The following is a 17299-nucleotide window of genomic DNA, read 5'->3' as shown; positions in this document are numbered from 1 at the left end:
CGGTGTCTCATAGTAGATATACTAATACACAGTGAATAATAGATGCAAATCAGATCACAATATCTGTCTGAAGAATCAAATTTAGACATTTTCCCCAAATCATTAAGAATTCTTAATCTGATTCAAGATAACTGAACATGTTTTTGACCTTGCACCAAAAAGTTCAAGATGCTTGAGAGATAACATCCTCTCTGGAAGTCATGAGACTGAACAGAGCACCACATGGTAATTCTGTCAACAACATAAAGACACAATATCATGGTACACCACGTTTTTTATGGAAAAAAACATGCATTTCTTCTGGTTGTTTTTTTTTTTTTTTTTAAGCAATTCCTAGTCCATTTTTCTGATTGCCAGCTCGTCTCCCAGCTAGCAGGGAATGTTCCCTAAACACTGGCGAACATTACCTATAAGCTTTAACATTGTTTTACAGTTTTAACCTAATGTTTAAACGTTTTAATATTTATCACGTCAAATCACGTTCTGATAAGGTTATCGGCTAACTTTTAACTGCAACATTCAGAGGTTATTTGGGGCGTGCTGTTAGGATAAATGGAAGAATGTTCTCAAAGCAACATTTTCTAAACGTTTGTGCAACCATATGGAATCATCAGATTACTTTTTAAAAAATAAAACCTTCCTGTAATGTGGTACATTAAACAAAACATTTTCCTTGCAGTTTTCTGAGGATGTTTGGGGGATGTTCTTAAACAATGTTGGTCTAATAATGTCATCTCCAAACAAAACAAATAAATCCTGCTGAAAATATTACTAGAACATTCTGAGAACATGTTTCGAGGAAAAAAGTTGCACCTGGATCAAATTCAAGGCTCCTCGATGACTCTTACATCCAACAAAGCTGAATTCAGTTGAGTAGAAGATGATCTAATTCAACTGAAGCTGGTGATTTCGCTCTTTTTATTGACATGGATGTCATCATTTGGTCAATTTGTCCAAACAGCGTTCCAGGAAATGTAGGAGTGGATTGTTCATGAAGACAAACTGGAGGCAGTTTGAAAGAACAACCAGAAGCAATAACAACAATCTCCGCAGCAGAGAGAAAGATCTGATGTGAAATATAGATGATCTGAACTAGTATTCTGGAAGGAACCATATTAGAGAACCAGAACATTGAGTTTACAACCAACACTAGCTTATATTTATCATCAGCTCAGCAAAAACATGCTCTGGTGTGTCCTGGTAGGTATAACTCACCACATTAAATGCTGAAATTTTGAAAAGTCAATCACATATTGGAAGAAAATGGTAACAACTGCATGTGTTAGGTCATATAAACAAAATGGCAAAGCCTATGTGGTCTTAAATCTATCTATGAAAACCAGTGAGGCTACTTTCACATCATAAGAATATGACATGACTATAAGATTTTCATTATTATGGCATTTAGCATATTGACTTCTCAGTTTCCAGTTATCACTGATGATGTCTAACATTACAATGGCTTACACTTTCATTAAATTTAGGATTTTCTTTCTCTACTACTTACATTTTCAACCCCTTATTCTGCACCTCAGTTGTGACTCTGCAGCTGTTAAAAATCCAACAGTGCAGGCTTAAAACAAAGTGGGACAATGTCGTTTTCTGTTTTATTCCTATTGCTGTGGAACAAGCTCACAGTTACAGGCAGAAGTGCTCGATTACTTCAAAAAGCTTTTAAAAACCCAACGTTACAAGACGACATTACTCTCTTAGAATTAGGAGAACCCTGAGGAACTGTGGTTTGTTGTTGTTTAAGGTACTTTGCATACTTTTCTGGAGGAACCTTCAACAGCACAATTCAGAGTAAGTGTCTCTGAGGCCGAAAGTGACACTTTACACCTGCGCTTACACTTATTTTTACTTATTTCATTGTTAAAACTTAGCTTGATTGTCATTATGTGCAATGCAATATTTCAATATTTGTCTCTTATGTAATCAGTTTAGTTCATGATGTGAATCTAAAGGAATAACAGCTGACAGCATTACAATCCTTTAGTTTAACATACAACAAGCGCCGAGTTTTTTTCATGAGTAACAATTAAATAACATACAAAGAGATTATTTTAGGTTATATTTTTTAGCAGAAGTATTGGAGTTATGACTAAAATTTATAGATTTGTTTTGTATATTTGGACAAATTGGGATCTTGTTTGACCTTCTGATGTCAGGTTTGTGTCCAAATCACTTTTGACAATAATGTCAAGATCCCTATTCACCAAAATGTAAAAAACAACACGGTTTTTTGGTTTGGGATTTAAAAAACACCATTACAATAATAACAATGATTTCAAATTGGGATCTCAAATCCCACAAAACATCTTTGAATAACTGTTCTGACGGCTCCTTGTATGGAGGACTAAAAGTGCCAAAATTAAATAAATAAATACATCATTAAATAATTAATTAAATATGTCATTAATTAATTAAAATTGGAATTAAATATTTCATTAATTAATTAAAATTGGAATTAAATATTTCATTAATTAATTAAAATTGGAATTAAATACTTAAATGTGTTATTAAATAAATATATCATTAAATAATTAAATATGTCATTAATTAATTAAAATTGGAATTAAATATGTCATTAATTAATTAAAATTGGAATTAAATACATAAATGTGTTATTAAATATGTCATTAATTCATTAAAATACCAATTCATTTTAAGTAAAAAACATATTTCATTATTTCACTATTTAATTAATTATTTCATGGTCCTTGTGTTGCAGTGGATCATGAATTTATTTTATCTGTCAACCTCGCCCGTCAAAGTCGGTGGGCGGATCCTAACACCTGATTGGTTACCCTGCACATCAAGTCAAGGCAAATCGATTCCAGATAATGGATTGACGCAGAGCTTGTGAACACATTCCGATACACTGGGTGGCGCTATTCACCTCTACGTTGGTTTGGATACTCAATAAAACAAAACTTTATTAGCAACTGCTAAAGACTCGGTCCTCTTTCCCAAATGTTGATACATGCGGTGCAAGACAAATTTTCCTTTAGCATTTCCTTTAGCATCTACTCGGCGCGCCACGGCTCGTCTCGGTTTAGTTGTTTTTCCATTACATTGAGAACCACCTCATCGTGGGTTGAGTCGTCATAGCACGGTGGCCCGAAAGTCCCTTACCGTCATTTCTGTGCGACACAAACGCAATGCAACAATGTACGTGGAGGCGATAGTACACCTGCTGCTCGGTCTGTGGCTTTCTGTCAGATTCAGAGTAATAGAAGAGTCGGAGAAAGCCGAGAGCGGCGAGTCGAAACACTCAGGAGACACACAGGAGAGTTTGGGAGGCGATGCAGCAGTATCAAGCCGAAGACGAGGATATGAACGAGACGACATATGAGGGTAAGCTAATGCTAGTTCGCTAGCTATCGTGTATCAGTTCTGTAATGGCTGCAGTTTGTCGCTATTAGGTATTAAAATATGTATGCTGTGTATGTGTTTCAGATGCTCTCTGATGAGACTTCATGGGATTTACCTGAAGCAGCAGCACATGAGCCTGCAGTGGCACAAGGTGTAGAGGAGGAGGGCAGAGATGTACAGGATGCACTGATGCACTACGTGTCATGCAAAGTTATTCTTCTTGTTATACTTCTGTTTTTCTGTCCCCGGACCGCTATTGTTTTCTTTAATGCAATTCTGACAATAAACTTTTGTAGATGTGTCTATGCTATTGTTTGTTTGTGAAGGTTAGCAAGATTAAATAAAAAATTAAACGCCAAAACATTAAAACAGCTGTTTTAAGAAAATTCCAGTTTGATAAATCAGTATTGCTTTGGTGTAATTCAGTCACCAGAATTATGAACCATAAAGGAGTCTGTGTTAAAACATGTTAAATCCCATTAAACATAAATGCATTATTAGGGAATATAGAATTGTTTGGTTCAGACTGTTGACTCTTTTCCTACCAGTATCTTAACAGACAAAATGAAAAGTTATGATGCAATCACATAAGTCACAAAATAGTTTATTAGTCAGCAGCAAAATCAAAACTATTTACAATGTGCAAAGTACAAACTGTGGTGGGCCTCTCCTACAGTGGAGGGCTAAAAGTAAAACTATATACAACTACAGGTGCTGGTCATATAATTAGAATATCATGAAAAAAGTTGTTCATTATTTCAGTAATTCCATTCAAAAAGTGAAACTTGTATATTATACTCATTCATTACACAGAGACTGATATATTTCAAATGTTTATTTCTCTTAACTTTGATGATTATACCTGAATACTAACAAAAATCTCAAATTTGGTATCTCTGAAAATTAGAATATTGTAGAAAGGTTCAATATTGAAGACACCTCTAATCAGCTAATTAACTCAAAACACCTGCAAAGGCCTTTAAATGGTCTCTCAGCCTAGTTCTGTAGGCTACACAATCATGGGAAGACTACTGACCTGACAGTTGTCCAAAAGACGAGCTTTTTCGTGATATTCTAATTATATGACCAGCACTTGTAAATCTATGGGAGGTGGACTCACTCACACTCGCCGGCTGCCCACCCAGCTACCCCAGCTGCCCCAGCACACCCAGGAATGACTGGTTGAAGGCAGTATTCTGGGCCATCTCCTCCCGCTGCAAGGCCGCTTCATTCTCTCTTGCCTCGCTGAGGAGCAATCAGATGTTCTCATCATGCTTGGCATGACTCCACTCCTCCTCAGCCTGCATCTCCACAAGTATGCTAGGAAGGTCCAATTTTCTGTGGCCCCCTTTCCTCTTGCCTAGACTAAAGACAGAAAAGTGATCAGAGTCAGCTTTAATGGCCAAGTAAGTACACAATATACACGGAATTTGGTTTCGGCTGTTGGTGTCATCCTAGGAATATGGAAGAGAATAATAAAAAATAAACAATAGAAAGAGGAACAGGGAGGAAAAAGAAATAGTAGTAAAATAGAACACAATATAAACAGAAATGTACAGCTAGACTGGAATGTATGAACACATTAGCAAAATGGTAATTGCTATAAACACAGTAGTGGTGATTTTTGTGTACAGGGCACTGTAGTCCAAATGTCCAGGGTGAGTGGGGTCTCTGATGATGTTTTCTGCCGTCTGTACTATGGGCTGTAGTCTGTTTCTGTCCTGCTGTGTGGTTGATCCAGAGGTGCACAGGACAGATCGGATGACTGCAGTGTAGAACTGGATCAACAGCTCATGTGGCAGGCCATGTCTCCTCAGCTGTCGTAGGAAATACATCCTCTGCTGAGCCTTTTTCAGGAGGTCCTGAGAGATTGTAGTCCCCAGGAGCTGGAAGGACTCCACAGCTATGATGTGATGTGTTTAGCCACCCGTCCATCCATTTTCAATCATGATCATGTCTTTGATACTTTAATAAACTTCTGGCACTCTTCGCTTTAACCAAAGCACAAGCAGTAACTGCTCCACCACAAACAAAAACGACGTGGTGTGAACTTCATTTCATCCTGTGCACATTTTGGAGTTGCTAAGAAGAGCTGTGTTTTCTCATTTTTATGTATATTTTCATTCAGTTTCACAGCTACCTAGTGACTATAAGAAGAATGGTTGCAATACTACACTGCACCAGAACGTAAATTAATTAGAGTGACTTACTTGTTAAATCAATGGAAAATAAATGCAGCTGCATGTGTTCTGTTTATGTGTCACTGTAGCTACATGTAGCTTTCATCACGCGTTCCTGAGCTGGCTGCTGCACAGTTTGCATTTACACCTGCCTCAATTCTTGGTCATTGGTCTCGTTGTTCTGATCATGCTTGCAGGCATTTACACCTGTAGTAATAATAATAATGCGAAAATCAACCATGCTCTCTGTTTACCGTGTCTTACCGGTGATAAGACGTTGCTGTGACGTGTCGGTGTCCGAGCTGGTGCTGGAGAGGAGACAGGGCAGCCGGGGGCTCCGCGACGGAGATGGAGTAGGCTTCGCATGTGGAAAGGGATTCTTGAACAGAAATAAACACTCACTCTAAGTACAAGAAAAACACGGCATGCTGACTGAAGTATTAGCTTCTGAGAGCTAAACGTTAGAAACAGCAGCACGAAATACAAGCAGAGCACGGAGTTAGCGCCGATGGCTAACTAGCTATCTTATTGTCTGCTACAGGAGACAACGACGTTACTTTCTAAAAATACTTGTTTGCTTAAAAAAAGCTTGCCACCAATGGAATAAATGATGTATAAGTTTCTTGAAGTCACAAAACACTCACCGTCCTCGAACGTCTCCAATAATGCAGCAGCTGAGTCTCCCTCCTGTTGCTCGCCGGTGCGGTGCCAGTAAATAGCGTCCATTAAACCTCTTCCAACACCTCCTGGTTGACCCACGCCGGCCGTTGTGGTCCTGGGTGGACCGATAGTCACTTTTGAGCTTTTTCAGCTTCTCCCTACACTGCTTCTGTCCTCTTTATATACAGTCTACTGTATATGTGAGCGGCCATCCGCTCAGAGACCTCCTGATAAACTTTCTCCGTCCAGCTCTCTCTGTATTCTTTGGTCCGCCACCAAAGACAAAGTCTCGACCTCTTCATTCACCCACGGTACAGGTCTGGCTGTCACATTAAAATTATGAAGAACAGAGAGTTTCGTGAAGAGCAATGCACACCGTCGCTGTTTACAGTCATTTTTTAATGCAGGATTTTGTTTTCGTGCTGAAGTTGCTCTGTGTCGTCACTCCCTGCCCTATCAGTGGGCTGCACTATGTAAACGCCACATTATCGGCTCATCTCAGCTCGCTGGGAACCTCAGTCGAGAAGGTGCTGAAAATTAGTCCGTATGGAAACGCTCGCAAACAAAGATGAGACGAGCCGTACCGTGCCGAGTAGATGCTTGTGGAATCGCGGCTAAACAAAGACGAGCGGAGCCGTGCCGCGCCGAGTAGGTCCTAAAGGAAAAGCGCTCGACACTCCGAGCATCGCTGCAATTTGACAGGCTGGTAATCCACAAAGAACGTGATGTTCCAGAACTCCCCTCGGTATGCCAAACGCCCTGGTCCCTGTGTGTGCTCCTGTTGCACCCTGGTACCAGAAAACCGGCGGAGTACTTCCTCTAAATTTGCAGTCACTCTACGGTCAACATCTTGGTCGGAAAGTGCGGAAATAACTTCAACAACTTCAATAAATTCCTCTGCTTTACACGCTACATGCTCGCGGTCAGCAGGTCCTGCTTCCACATACTCTGCAAGGTCTAAAATATCTCTCACCAACTCTCTAGAAAGTTCACAGCGACTCTCCCTCTACACAGCCTCCATGTTTAGAAAGACTTCTACTTCCGGTTTCAAGGCAGACAAAAGCAGTGGATTAGACTAGATTCACGTTAGTCCCGCCCACGGACTTTGACGGGCGAGGTTGACAGATAAAATTAATTCATGATCCACTGCAACACAAGGACCATGAAATAATTAATTAAATCGTGAAATAATGAAATATGTTTTTTACTTAAAATAATTGTTATTTTAATAAATTAATGACATATTTAATAACACATTTATGTATTTAATTCCAATTTTAATTAATTAATGACATATTTAATTCAAATTTTAACTAATTAATGACATATTTAATTATTTAATGATATATTTATTTAATAACACATTTAATTATTTAATTCCAATTTTAATTAATTAATGACATATTTAATTCCAATTTTAATTAATTAATGAAATATTTAATTCCAATTTTAATTAATTAATGACATATTTAATTAATTATTTAATGATGTATTTATGTATTTAATTTTGGCACTTTTAGTCCTCCATACCTTGAAGCATAGTTTGGAATGCAAAAGGTTCCTCCAAAGGCTGCCACTTTGAAGGAATCCTGAAAGGTTCCTTGATACCCTCTACTTCTAAAAGTGTACAATTAGATCTTTTCTAATGTTTTATTATTGGCCTTTTATTGGTCTTTGCTAATGGCTAATTGTCTTTTTCTAATGTTTTCTTGTTGCGTTTTGATGTTTTGTAAGGCACCTTGTAGCTCCAGTTTTGAAGTGTGCCACAGAAATACAGCTTATTATTAGTAGTAGTATTAGTATTATTTCGGTACTGATCAAATCCACGCACTGACAGACGGAAACAAGGGCAATCTATAGTGTAACCATTAACCTACAGCTTGTGCTTACCTTTACCTCCCCCAGGTAAACAAATGTGTCACTGTTGACATTGAGCTGTTGCAGGCAATCCGTCATCATCATCATCATCATCATCATCTTGTCCCAAAGTCAGTCAGACCAAAAATAACAGCAGCTGCTCAATAATTCATTACTTCTCCTCACTGTTATGTAATTTTCCTCGGTCTTAACCTTCCAAAATATATATAGGCCTATGTCAGATCCCTGCGCTTAGGCGAAGAGCAGATCTGTGACTCGTTGGTCGATACATCAATCCCGCAATCTTTGTTTTCTGGGGAGGGAGGTGGTGGTGGGGGACAGCTGGGAAACGCAAAAGCTGAAACAAAAAGGGGGGGTTAAAAAGCACAAAATAAACCGTGACAGTCTTACCGTACCAAATTGCCCAGTAGCATGTTCCAAGCAGTGAATCCACTTCTGGCATTCCCTCCAAAAAGAAGCCTAAAGCGCAAAAATGGTGGCCAACGTCCCGGTAAAAGGTCCTCGGTGCACCTCTGCAGATCGATGGAGCAGAGCGCAGGGGTCCAACTCTCTCCCTCTCTTTCCCTCTCTCTGTGTGTTTGCCTTTTGCTTTGCCTCTGCCTCTCTCGGTCTCGGGCCAATAAGCATGAAGTAATGGTGACAGCTGCGCTCTGGTACAAGAGTGCGCCAGGTCGGGGTGACGCTCCGGAGTCCAACGCAGTCAGCAGCACTGGACTGATCACCCAGAGCGAGAGAGAGGCACTGACAGGGAGAGGAAGGGCTTTTATAATCCGCCATTCTCCCCTCAGCGCTGTCTTGGAGGAACATAGAGGCTGAGAAATGCCCTGTGGAGCACATTAACTGGCATGTAAGAGACCAAAAACATCATCTGTTTGGTTGATGTGAGGCTTCACGACTAAACTTTACACTAAAGACTGACCTGTTGTTATCAAAGAGTCTCTACTAATGTGGTGCCACTTTTTAAAAATATACAAAAAACTTCTGCATACACTTATTTCCTATTAAAACTGCTTTGAATTTGGCTGAGAAAAGCAAAATTGCATCAATCTGAGTCATAGTCCTTACTTTGCTTTGCGTTGCTTAATGTCTTATGGTGAAATGACAGCGATGCACAATGACTGTACACTGACAAAACAAATCAGCTCATTTTCAAAACACCATGAGGTCCCAGATTGTGCTCCCTTTTCTGTAAATGGCCATCACCTGCCTGTGCGTTGAAGTCTTCTTAGGCAAGACATTGAACCCCAAGTTTCTCCCATTGCTAGGTGAGCAGCTTGGATGGCAAGTGAGAATGAATGTGCGAATGAAAAGTGCTTCGTAGAAGACACAAGGACCTGATAAGATTTTGGCAGTGATATGAGACTTATAGTCTGGATCCATGGATTTGTTAAAGATTTCCCATTGTGAAATAGCGGCCAGCACGGCATCACTGTAGCTATGACAAGTGAACGCTAAGTCAGCTGCCTGCTGACGATCACGATTGCAATCCTACAACAAATCCACCGGGACTTATCTGTTGGAAATCATACAAGGAACAATTGATTAAATTGTGGGGGTGTTTCAAAGTCCCATCAATTCCCGCTGCCCGCTACATATTTAGGTCACGCAATTCGGTATCTGTAGATAATGTACACATGCATAACACACGCCTGTGCTCAGCGCAAGGTCATTTTTTATTAAAGATTTCATCCGTCAGAAACTATACAAAGACTGAGCAGCCTTGGCAAAATGCGCTTCGTAGTCATGTAATAAGCTGTGAATTTGAGGTGTTTGCACCACGCTGCTACAGCACAAATCACAGCTTTTTAATTAATAGCCGGAGTAGTGTCCAAAATGTTACTTTTGCAGAGGCACTCCCTCTATAGTTCACTATACAGGTACCTGGGTGTTCATTTGAACCATAAACTGGACTGGACTACAAACACCAATGCACTCTATAAGAAAGGTCTGAACAGACTCCACCTGCTCAGGAATCTGAGGTCCTTTGGGGTGCAGGGAGCACTTCTGAGGACCTTCTATGATTCTGTGGTAGCATCAGCTATCATGTATGGAGTGGTCTGTTGGAGCAGCAGCATCACGGCTGCAGACAGGAAGAGACTAAACAAACTGGTATAGAAAGCCAGTTCTGTCCTGGGCTGCCCCCTGGATCCTGTGGAGGTGGTGGGAGACAGGAGGATGATGACAAAGCTCTTGTCTATCATGGAGGACACCTCCCACCCTCTGCAGGAAACAGTACCATCACTGGGCAGCTCCTTCAGTGACAGACTGCTTCACCTGCAGTGTCTAAAGGAGAGATACTGCAGGTCCTTCCTTCCTGCTGCAGTCTATATATATATATATATATATATATATATATATATATATATATATATATATATATATATATATATATATATATATATATATATATATATATATATATATATATATATATATATATATATATAGTGTGCTGCTCTGTTTTATTCCAACTGTTTTCCTATTTGCTGCTGTTACCCTGTAAATTTAATCTGTCTATCTAATCTATTTATATAGTGGTCATTAAATAGATTGTGGGGCATGAGTGCATGTTTTTCAGAACCATTAACATCAAATGCGCTTTGATGTTCTCGTAACAGGAGTTTAGGTTAAATGTTTTATCATCATGTACCTGCCTGTTGTGCAGAACACCACCCGTCCTCCACTTACCTGCTCTGTATGTTCACTATCTACAACACAACCAGCCGTCCATTCAAGGCTATCAGGAAGTGGTTTGTGCATACAAACCACCCACATGGCCCGTCCTGCCCTGAGCGCCCCACCACAGATAATCATCACAAGAGTTTGGATTTGTGTTTGACAGCCAGCTGAGCACACAGATGTGGCACAGCTTCACCTTGCAGGGGTCCGTTTCACAAAGCAGGTTTAGTGAAAATTCAGAGTTCGTTAACCCTGAAATGAGGGAAACTCAGAGTTTTCCATTTCAAACAGGGAGGTAACTCAGCGGTTCTTTGCAAACGGAACTTTTTTGTATAATGTCAGAGATGCAGAGTACTTAGGATTAGTAATTTTAATTTCTTTTAGGATTTCCCAGGGAGTGTTTTTATATTTCATCTTAAGCTGCTGCCACATGCGCTTCTCCTCCACAGGACTGCACCTAAATGAAATAACTTAATAGAACTTAATAGGCTACCATTCAAACAGTTTTCCCCTGTAATATTATTGTGATTGCAAAGGACTACATTTAAACTTACGCATTTATCCAGGCAGCAATGTTCTCCCATGCAGTCTCCCTCTCTTTTGCAGCTGCAGCGGTGTTGCACTTCTTTCTAAAAACGTGTTCAAACTCGCCATATGAGTGCATTAAGATTTCCAATTCAAGTGGGGTGAAAAACGTAACCCTCTGCTTCCCCGTTGCCATGGTGACTCGTCGAATCGTGGCTCCATTGATGCTGGCTTTTAATAGTTGTGGTGCACGCGCTTAACTCCAGGTGAAACTACTTCGAGTTGACTAAACCAACTTAAATCAGCCGTTCTGGAACCGGAAACTCAGAGTTTCAATTCAATTCAATTCAATTCAATTTTATTTATATAGCGCCAATTACAGTCAAATTGTCTCGAAACACTTTACAGAACCCATATGCCTGACTCCCAGAGCAAGCCAAAAGGCGACAGTTTCCTATCTCAGAGTAGATCAGCTCAGAGTTCAGGGTTACACTCAGAGTTTGTTGAACCTGCTTCGTGAAGCTGACACCAGGTTATTGTTAAAGCCCTTATTGTGTGATGGGATATATTTAGATAAACTTTTTTTTTTTTTTTTTCTTGCATCTAAGACAAAAATTTCAGCAGAGGGCTCAGAGGTCAGGTGCAGCAGGTTGAGTTTGGTGTCTCAGGCGCAGACATGAAACGGGTCACTTGACTCACCCGGTTTTCCAACTTTCAAAAGCATTTTTCTAACATCAAAGTATGACAATCTACGCATACTGGATAACTGATATAATCATAACAATGTGATAATCTCATTATCATTCTGCTACAGAGAAAATAAACACTCCTGCTTGTTAGTACTTCTTTAAATCAATCACATTCATCATGGGTGGAGCTAAGCAAGGATTGAGCTTAGGTGTTCCCTCAGAATAGTGAAATTATCAGTGTGGTAGGTTGCTAGCTTGAAGGCTGTCATTGTTTCCCGTAGCAAAGAATAAGGTAACATGTAGATAGCAGAAAATATGGACAAAGTCAGCTAAATAGCCAATGGCAGGCTTATACCTGCAGTTTACATCTGGTGAGTCAGACTAGCCCTGGGCTGCATGCACAAATCAACACTCTTTGTTTTTAACACATTAATCCCTCCTTTGCCCTGTTTTCCCTGGACAAATTAGTTTCTGGTGGGTGTTTGACTCCCATCAGGGTTGCTCTCTGTCACCAAGTATCTTTTTTGGGAACTTCTAGTCTCACTAGGACTGCCTTACTGCATGATCAAAATCCTCTGCAAAGTTAGAAATTGTCAGTGTTATAGACAGTTCTAGTTTCCTGTAGCAAAAGAAATGGTAACATGTAGATAGTAGAAAAGGACAAAGCTGCTTGAAATGAGCGGTCAGTGGCAGGATTATACCCGCAGTCTACATCCGGGGAGCCACACAAACCTGATAGTCAACACAATCGGTGCTGCATGCACAAATTTGGAGTCTCTCGTTGCAGTTTTTATTACACCCGCCGTGCATTTACCGCAGTACCAGCATGTACCAAGTACATTCTGATGTGGGCTAGTGTCTCCAGTCTTGTTTGTGATATTCATGGACAGAATCTCGAAGAGCAGATCTTTGGCTCGCAGGTCGATACATCAGTCAATCTTTGTTTTCTCGGGGAGAGAAGTAATGGTGGGGGAGAGCTGGGAAACGCAAAAGCTGAAACAAAAAGGGAAACATTTTCCAATTCTTACTTTGGGATTCTGAGGCGTTCCAGGCCAGATGAGATATGTAATCCCTCCAGTGAGTTCTGGTTTTACCCATCCAAAGAAGGCATCCTTACAGATGACTGAACCACCTGAACTGATGTTTTACCCTATTTCTGAGCCTGAGCTCAGTCACCCTTGGAAGGAAACTCATTTTGAACATATATCCTTGATATATCCTTTCTTTCAAATCTTTTGTAATGTCTCAGGATTCATGACAATAGGTGAGAGTTGGAACATTGATCAATAGCTTTGGCTTCCTCAGACTTAGCTAATTCAACTTCATAATAATAAGAAAAGGAACTTTTTTCATTGTATTAGGTCTCTGAAAACTAACCATGCTATTGTAGTTAACCACGGCTGTTTAGAACACATAGATACATACTGTATAATTATGAAACAACAGAAGTAGTTTGGAGTATGGCCAATTGTGTCACTACAATATCTATAATTACCGTATGGACCCAAGGACATTTAGACTTCTTACACTTTCAAAAACACCACCAAGCATGGATTTAGCACTTAATCTTTAAGCAATTATTAAGCATGCATAAGTGAAACTACCTAGTGGCAATTGGAAAAATAAAATGGGTGCATAAAAATATTTTTTTAAAAAGTGACACAAAACCCGAGGTTTCTAACTCCTGGACAGTTGTAACTGATGGATATAAAGAGGAGAGGATTGAGGTGTTACGTATTCTGATTATCATTTGCAATATCTGGGTGTTAACAGCAATAACTTAAACAAATGCATCATCTCACCAAGATAAGAAACTTTATTGACCCCTCATTGGGGCAGTTTTTACGAATTTATATGCATAAAAACATTAAGGTGTTGCTACAGCACAAAGTTGTAAGTACAAAAGGCTGTTTTTTTTAATTTGACATCAGTGATGAAACAGAGAGAAACATGTGAGCCACATAAGGTGAGAAGCAATTTAATCTCCCTTTGTTCTTTCTATGAAAAGTTGAGAGATACCTGAAGCCTGCGGTGAGCTAACAGCGAGCTAAGCTGTGAGCACAGCAAGAGATACATGTGAACATTTCACCGTTTTTCAGTGTAAACAGCAAGACAAAGACGCCCTGCTATGAAGAGAGCTCTCCTGTTTAAAGGTGTCTCTGCACTCCTTCTTTGTAGAAGACAAATACCTCCGCCGGTGTGCTCTGCAAGACAGATATCAGCCTTCATAAGATGTTTATCTGCTCTGTGATTTTGGATGAATAGCACAGAAAGCCACAGCGTTACGCTTCTTTGCACAGCACTGCTCTGAAAGCACTTATTTTAAAAAAAAAAAGCTCTGCTCTCACTGACAGCCCGCACTCTGCTGGGAACATTATGTTTGCGGGGGGAACAAATCTCTCGGCTTTGAAAAGTGATCTGTACATCCATCACCTAGGGGGAAAACATCCTCGTCTTACAAAGACCACACACATACATAAACAGTCACATATGCATGGGCACGCACACATACAGAGGCACAGCTGCATGGCAAAAAATCACACGGATTTTCACTGACGCAAAACATTTCAAGGCGTTTTAAACAAGGCGGCCTCATTTACGGTTGTTTCTGAGGCCTGTGAGGCAGCAAACGTGTCGGGAAGGTGGATGCCGAAGCACAAAGGCTCACACTCTGCCCTCCAGCACAGATTACCTTCCATAAGCCACAAAACAAACTGATTGGCCGGCATGTCTCGAGCACCTGAGGCCGAGCTTAGCTGACTGATCCTGGAAGGAAGTCGGACTGCAGATTGAGTTTCAGTGCACCTGGATGCAACCATGTGGGTCAAACTGTCAGCAAGATACGGGCAGGTACGGTCAAACAGACTCTCAATAACACCCACAGTGTTTAACAAGATGTTCTGTACATGTGGAACGTTTTATTACTGTTTGTTAGCTTTCCTGTTTGCTGTATGAGTTGTACTACAGGGACTTTTTCGTAAATATTGTATTTTTGTTTATTTTTCCACAAAGAATGAGGTGTTTTTTAAACTAATGTTACATGTTTACTCACTGTGGGCTCATTTTGCATCGCAATGACCTCAGGCTCCTAAAAAGCTGGGAAAAGACTATTTTCCCCTTTGTGGGAAGGTCCACTTCTTTGATTATGTATTGTACAAAAAATGAAAAAAAACCTGGAATCAATATGGACTACATTTTTCATGTGATCACACATGTTGAGAATCCTGGAAAAAAATGGTGGCTATACATACAACAGATGTTTTACTACTTAGTATTTTGTGCAATTTATTTTCTACACTGCCTATAGTTCAGCCAAATAGTTCCTGAACAGATGTCACGGCACTCACAACTGCCTCACTAATGACTTTTCAGCATTTTTTTTTAGTTTTTACAGAGTCTGGTTAATGCAAAGGATTTATTTTTGGCTATTTTTTAAACAAGACATGTAGAATTAAGTGATTAAATGAAATATGACTTAAAGCTGAGATTTGGTTACTTTCCTGATCAAACAGCATGTCACACATGATTAGTTAAATGAACTTCAGAACTGATAAATGGCGTGAATTTGGAGATTTCTTTTGAAAGATAACATTGGTTGAGAATAATGTGCTCTTGTAACAGGTGTTTTATATACAGCCTTTTTTTTTTTTTTTTAAGAATCATTTACATTGAGTTATGAATTCCGTTTGGTTTGGTTTTACATGATGTAGACTTATAATGTGTCTTGTAATTTCAATTCCAGGAGACATTTGTAGATATTTTCCACCATCCTTCTTAGATTTCCATGTACAACTCTCTACAGATGCAAGAGGTCACGTTTGCTGCTTTGTCTCCTCACATGTTGATCCCATGTCAACACTGAGGTGATCCAGGCTTCATGGCCTGAGGACAAGCTTATGCAGACATGAAGATTCTCTGTTCTGGCACAGAAAGGACTCCACAGGACTCAGCTCAGCCGTACAGAATCTTACCTCCAAGCTGAAAGCTGACGGGCAGCAAAAAGCAGAAACAACTGTGATGAAATAACAGAAAAGCAGATGCTGAGCTGTTAACTTTAGTTTTCACTGAACAAGCAACACCCAACTTACATGGAACTTGAAGACAGTGACACAGTTGCATAATGGCTCAGTCAGTGAAAACATGCTTTTACACTCAACTGGATTAAAACTGCTTTTACATAGAAATGAACGTTGGTTATATTCAAGCCAAACAAATCAGCAGTGCTGATTGAACCTATGCAGAAAAATCTCTGTATTTTACAGTCTACTGGAGTTGAAAAGCTTCCATGTGAGATCCATTTTAATGCATTATGAATGTTTTACAAACTTAGATGACAAAAAATAAAATACATTTTCTAATGCCTTTCCTCTTGGCCTCCATCAACTAGATGACCTCCCAGCTGTACAAGCCAACCAGAATTTTGATCAGTTTCTAAGTAGAGACTAAGGAACTAATAGTCGTCCAACTAGAATAAGACATAATTCCTCCTACTCACTATTTCCAGGTGAACAATTCAGAAAGAGGAGCTGCCTTTCAGTCCATCTGGTTTATTTACTTTTTAGAACTTCTTCTTTTAACGCTAAAACGTGTCATCCATGAGCAAAACACACCTAATGTTGTGCTGTTGGCTGCAAGACTGAACACAAGAGTCTTCATGCACTCCCAGCATCTGCGGAACTGATGATCCAGTGGATTATTTTTATGTTCGATGGCAATGTCCCCACAACAACTGGAAAATTCTTCGTGTTAGCTTGATGTGCAGCTACTGTGGCTAACTTTTAGTGGAAACTTTACGAGTGATTCGAAACCAAAAAAAGCTAGGACTGCGTGGATTGCTGAGCCTCACTAGAACTTATCCACAGTCAGTTTAATATTTGTTTGCTTCTCTCCTGCTCTCTGTGTTCACATTTACTGAATTTTAATGCAGCTGAATTCCTATTAAAACTGTTCTCATTTACATACTTTTCAGTTTCTGTTGTCAGAAACCGAGCGAGTTTAAAATAGTGGCTGAAACACAGTCCACTATGACTTTATATTAAACAAGCCATTTCAGGCTGATGCTCAGCATCAGTAAAATAATGATTTTATAACCACAGCATTGTCTGACAAACTCACCATATAAATGATTTTAAAGCAACACCTGTGCTGTAAATCCAGTGATATTTCCATGTAAAAAGTTCACTCAGAGAGAAAATTAGAAGAGATACAATGTCCTTGTCTCGTGGAAAGAGTCTTTTTCCTGAAGGGGATGTGGACAGCAGCAGCTCAACTGCATTTAAAGCTACAGAGACTGAAACAGCCTAATTAGAACAG

General features: G+C 39.7%; 1 protein-coding gene and 1 long non-coding RNA gene across 6 annotated transcripts in view; one reads left to right on the top strand and one right to left on the bottom strand.

Annotated features, from left to right (window-relative positions):
- The window catches only part of LOC111571912 (ectonucleotide pyrophosphatase/phosphodiesterase family member 2), a 60277-nt gene extending 51383 nt beyond the window's left edge, over positions 1-8894 (bottom strand). For 4 of the 5 annotated variants that reach the window (XM_055017903.1, XM_055017904.1, XM_035950534.2 and 1 more), the window contains exon 1: positions 8489-8894. In XM_055017903.1, the coding sequence (XP_054873878.1) occupies positions 8489-8506 (18 nt within the window). In that variant the 5' untranslated portion in view covers positions 8507-8894. The remainder of the gene's footprint in view (positions 1-8488) is intronic. The other variant, XM_023275328.3, reaches the window with a different exon arrangement.
- LOC129350677 (uncharacterized) lies at positions 2357-3680 on the top strand. The gene is made up of 2 exons (XR_008604154.1): positions 2357-3357; positions 3460-3680. It is a non-coding gene; the product is annotated as an uncharacterized LOC129350677 (long non-coding RNA).
- Positions 8895-17299: the final 8405 nt, after the last annotated feature.

Source organism: Amphiprion ocellaris, chromosome 15 (genome assembly GCF_022539595.1).
Source record: "Amphiprion ocellaris isolate individual 3 ecotype Okinawa chromosome 15, ASM2253959v1, whole genome shotgun sequence".
Lineage (NCBI taxonomy): Eukaryota > Metazoa > Chordata > Actinopteri > Pomacentridae > Amphiprion > Amphiprion ocellaris.
This window is presented reverse-complemented; position numbering and strand designations above follow the sequence as displayed.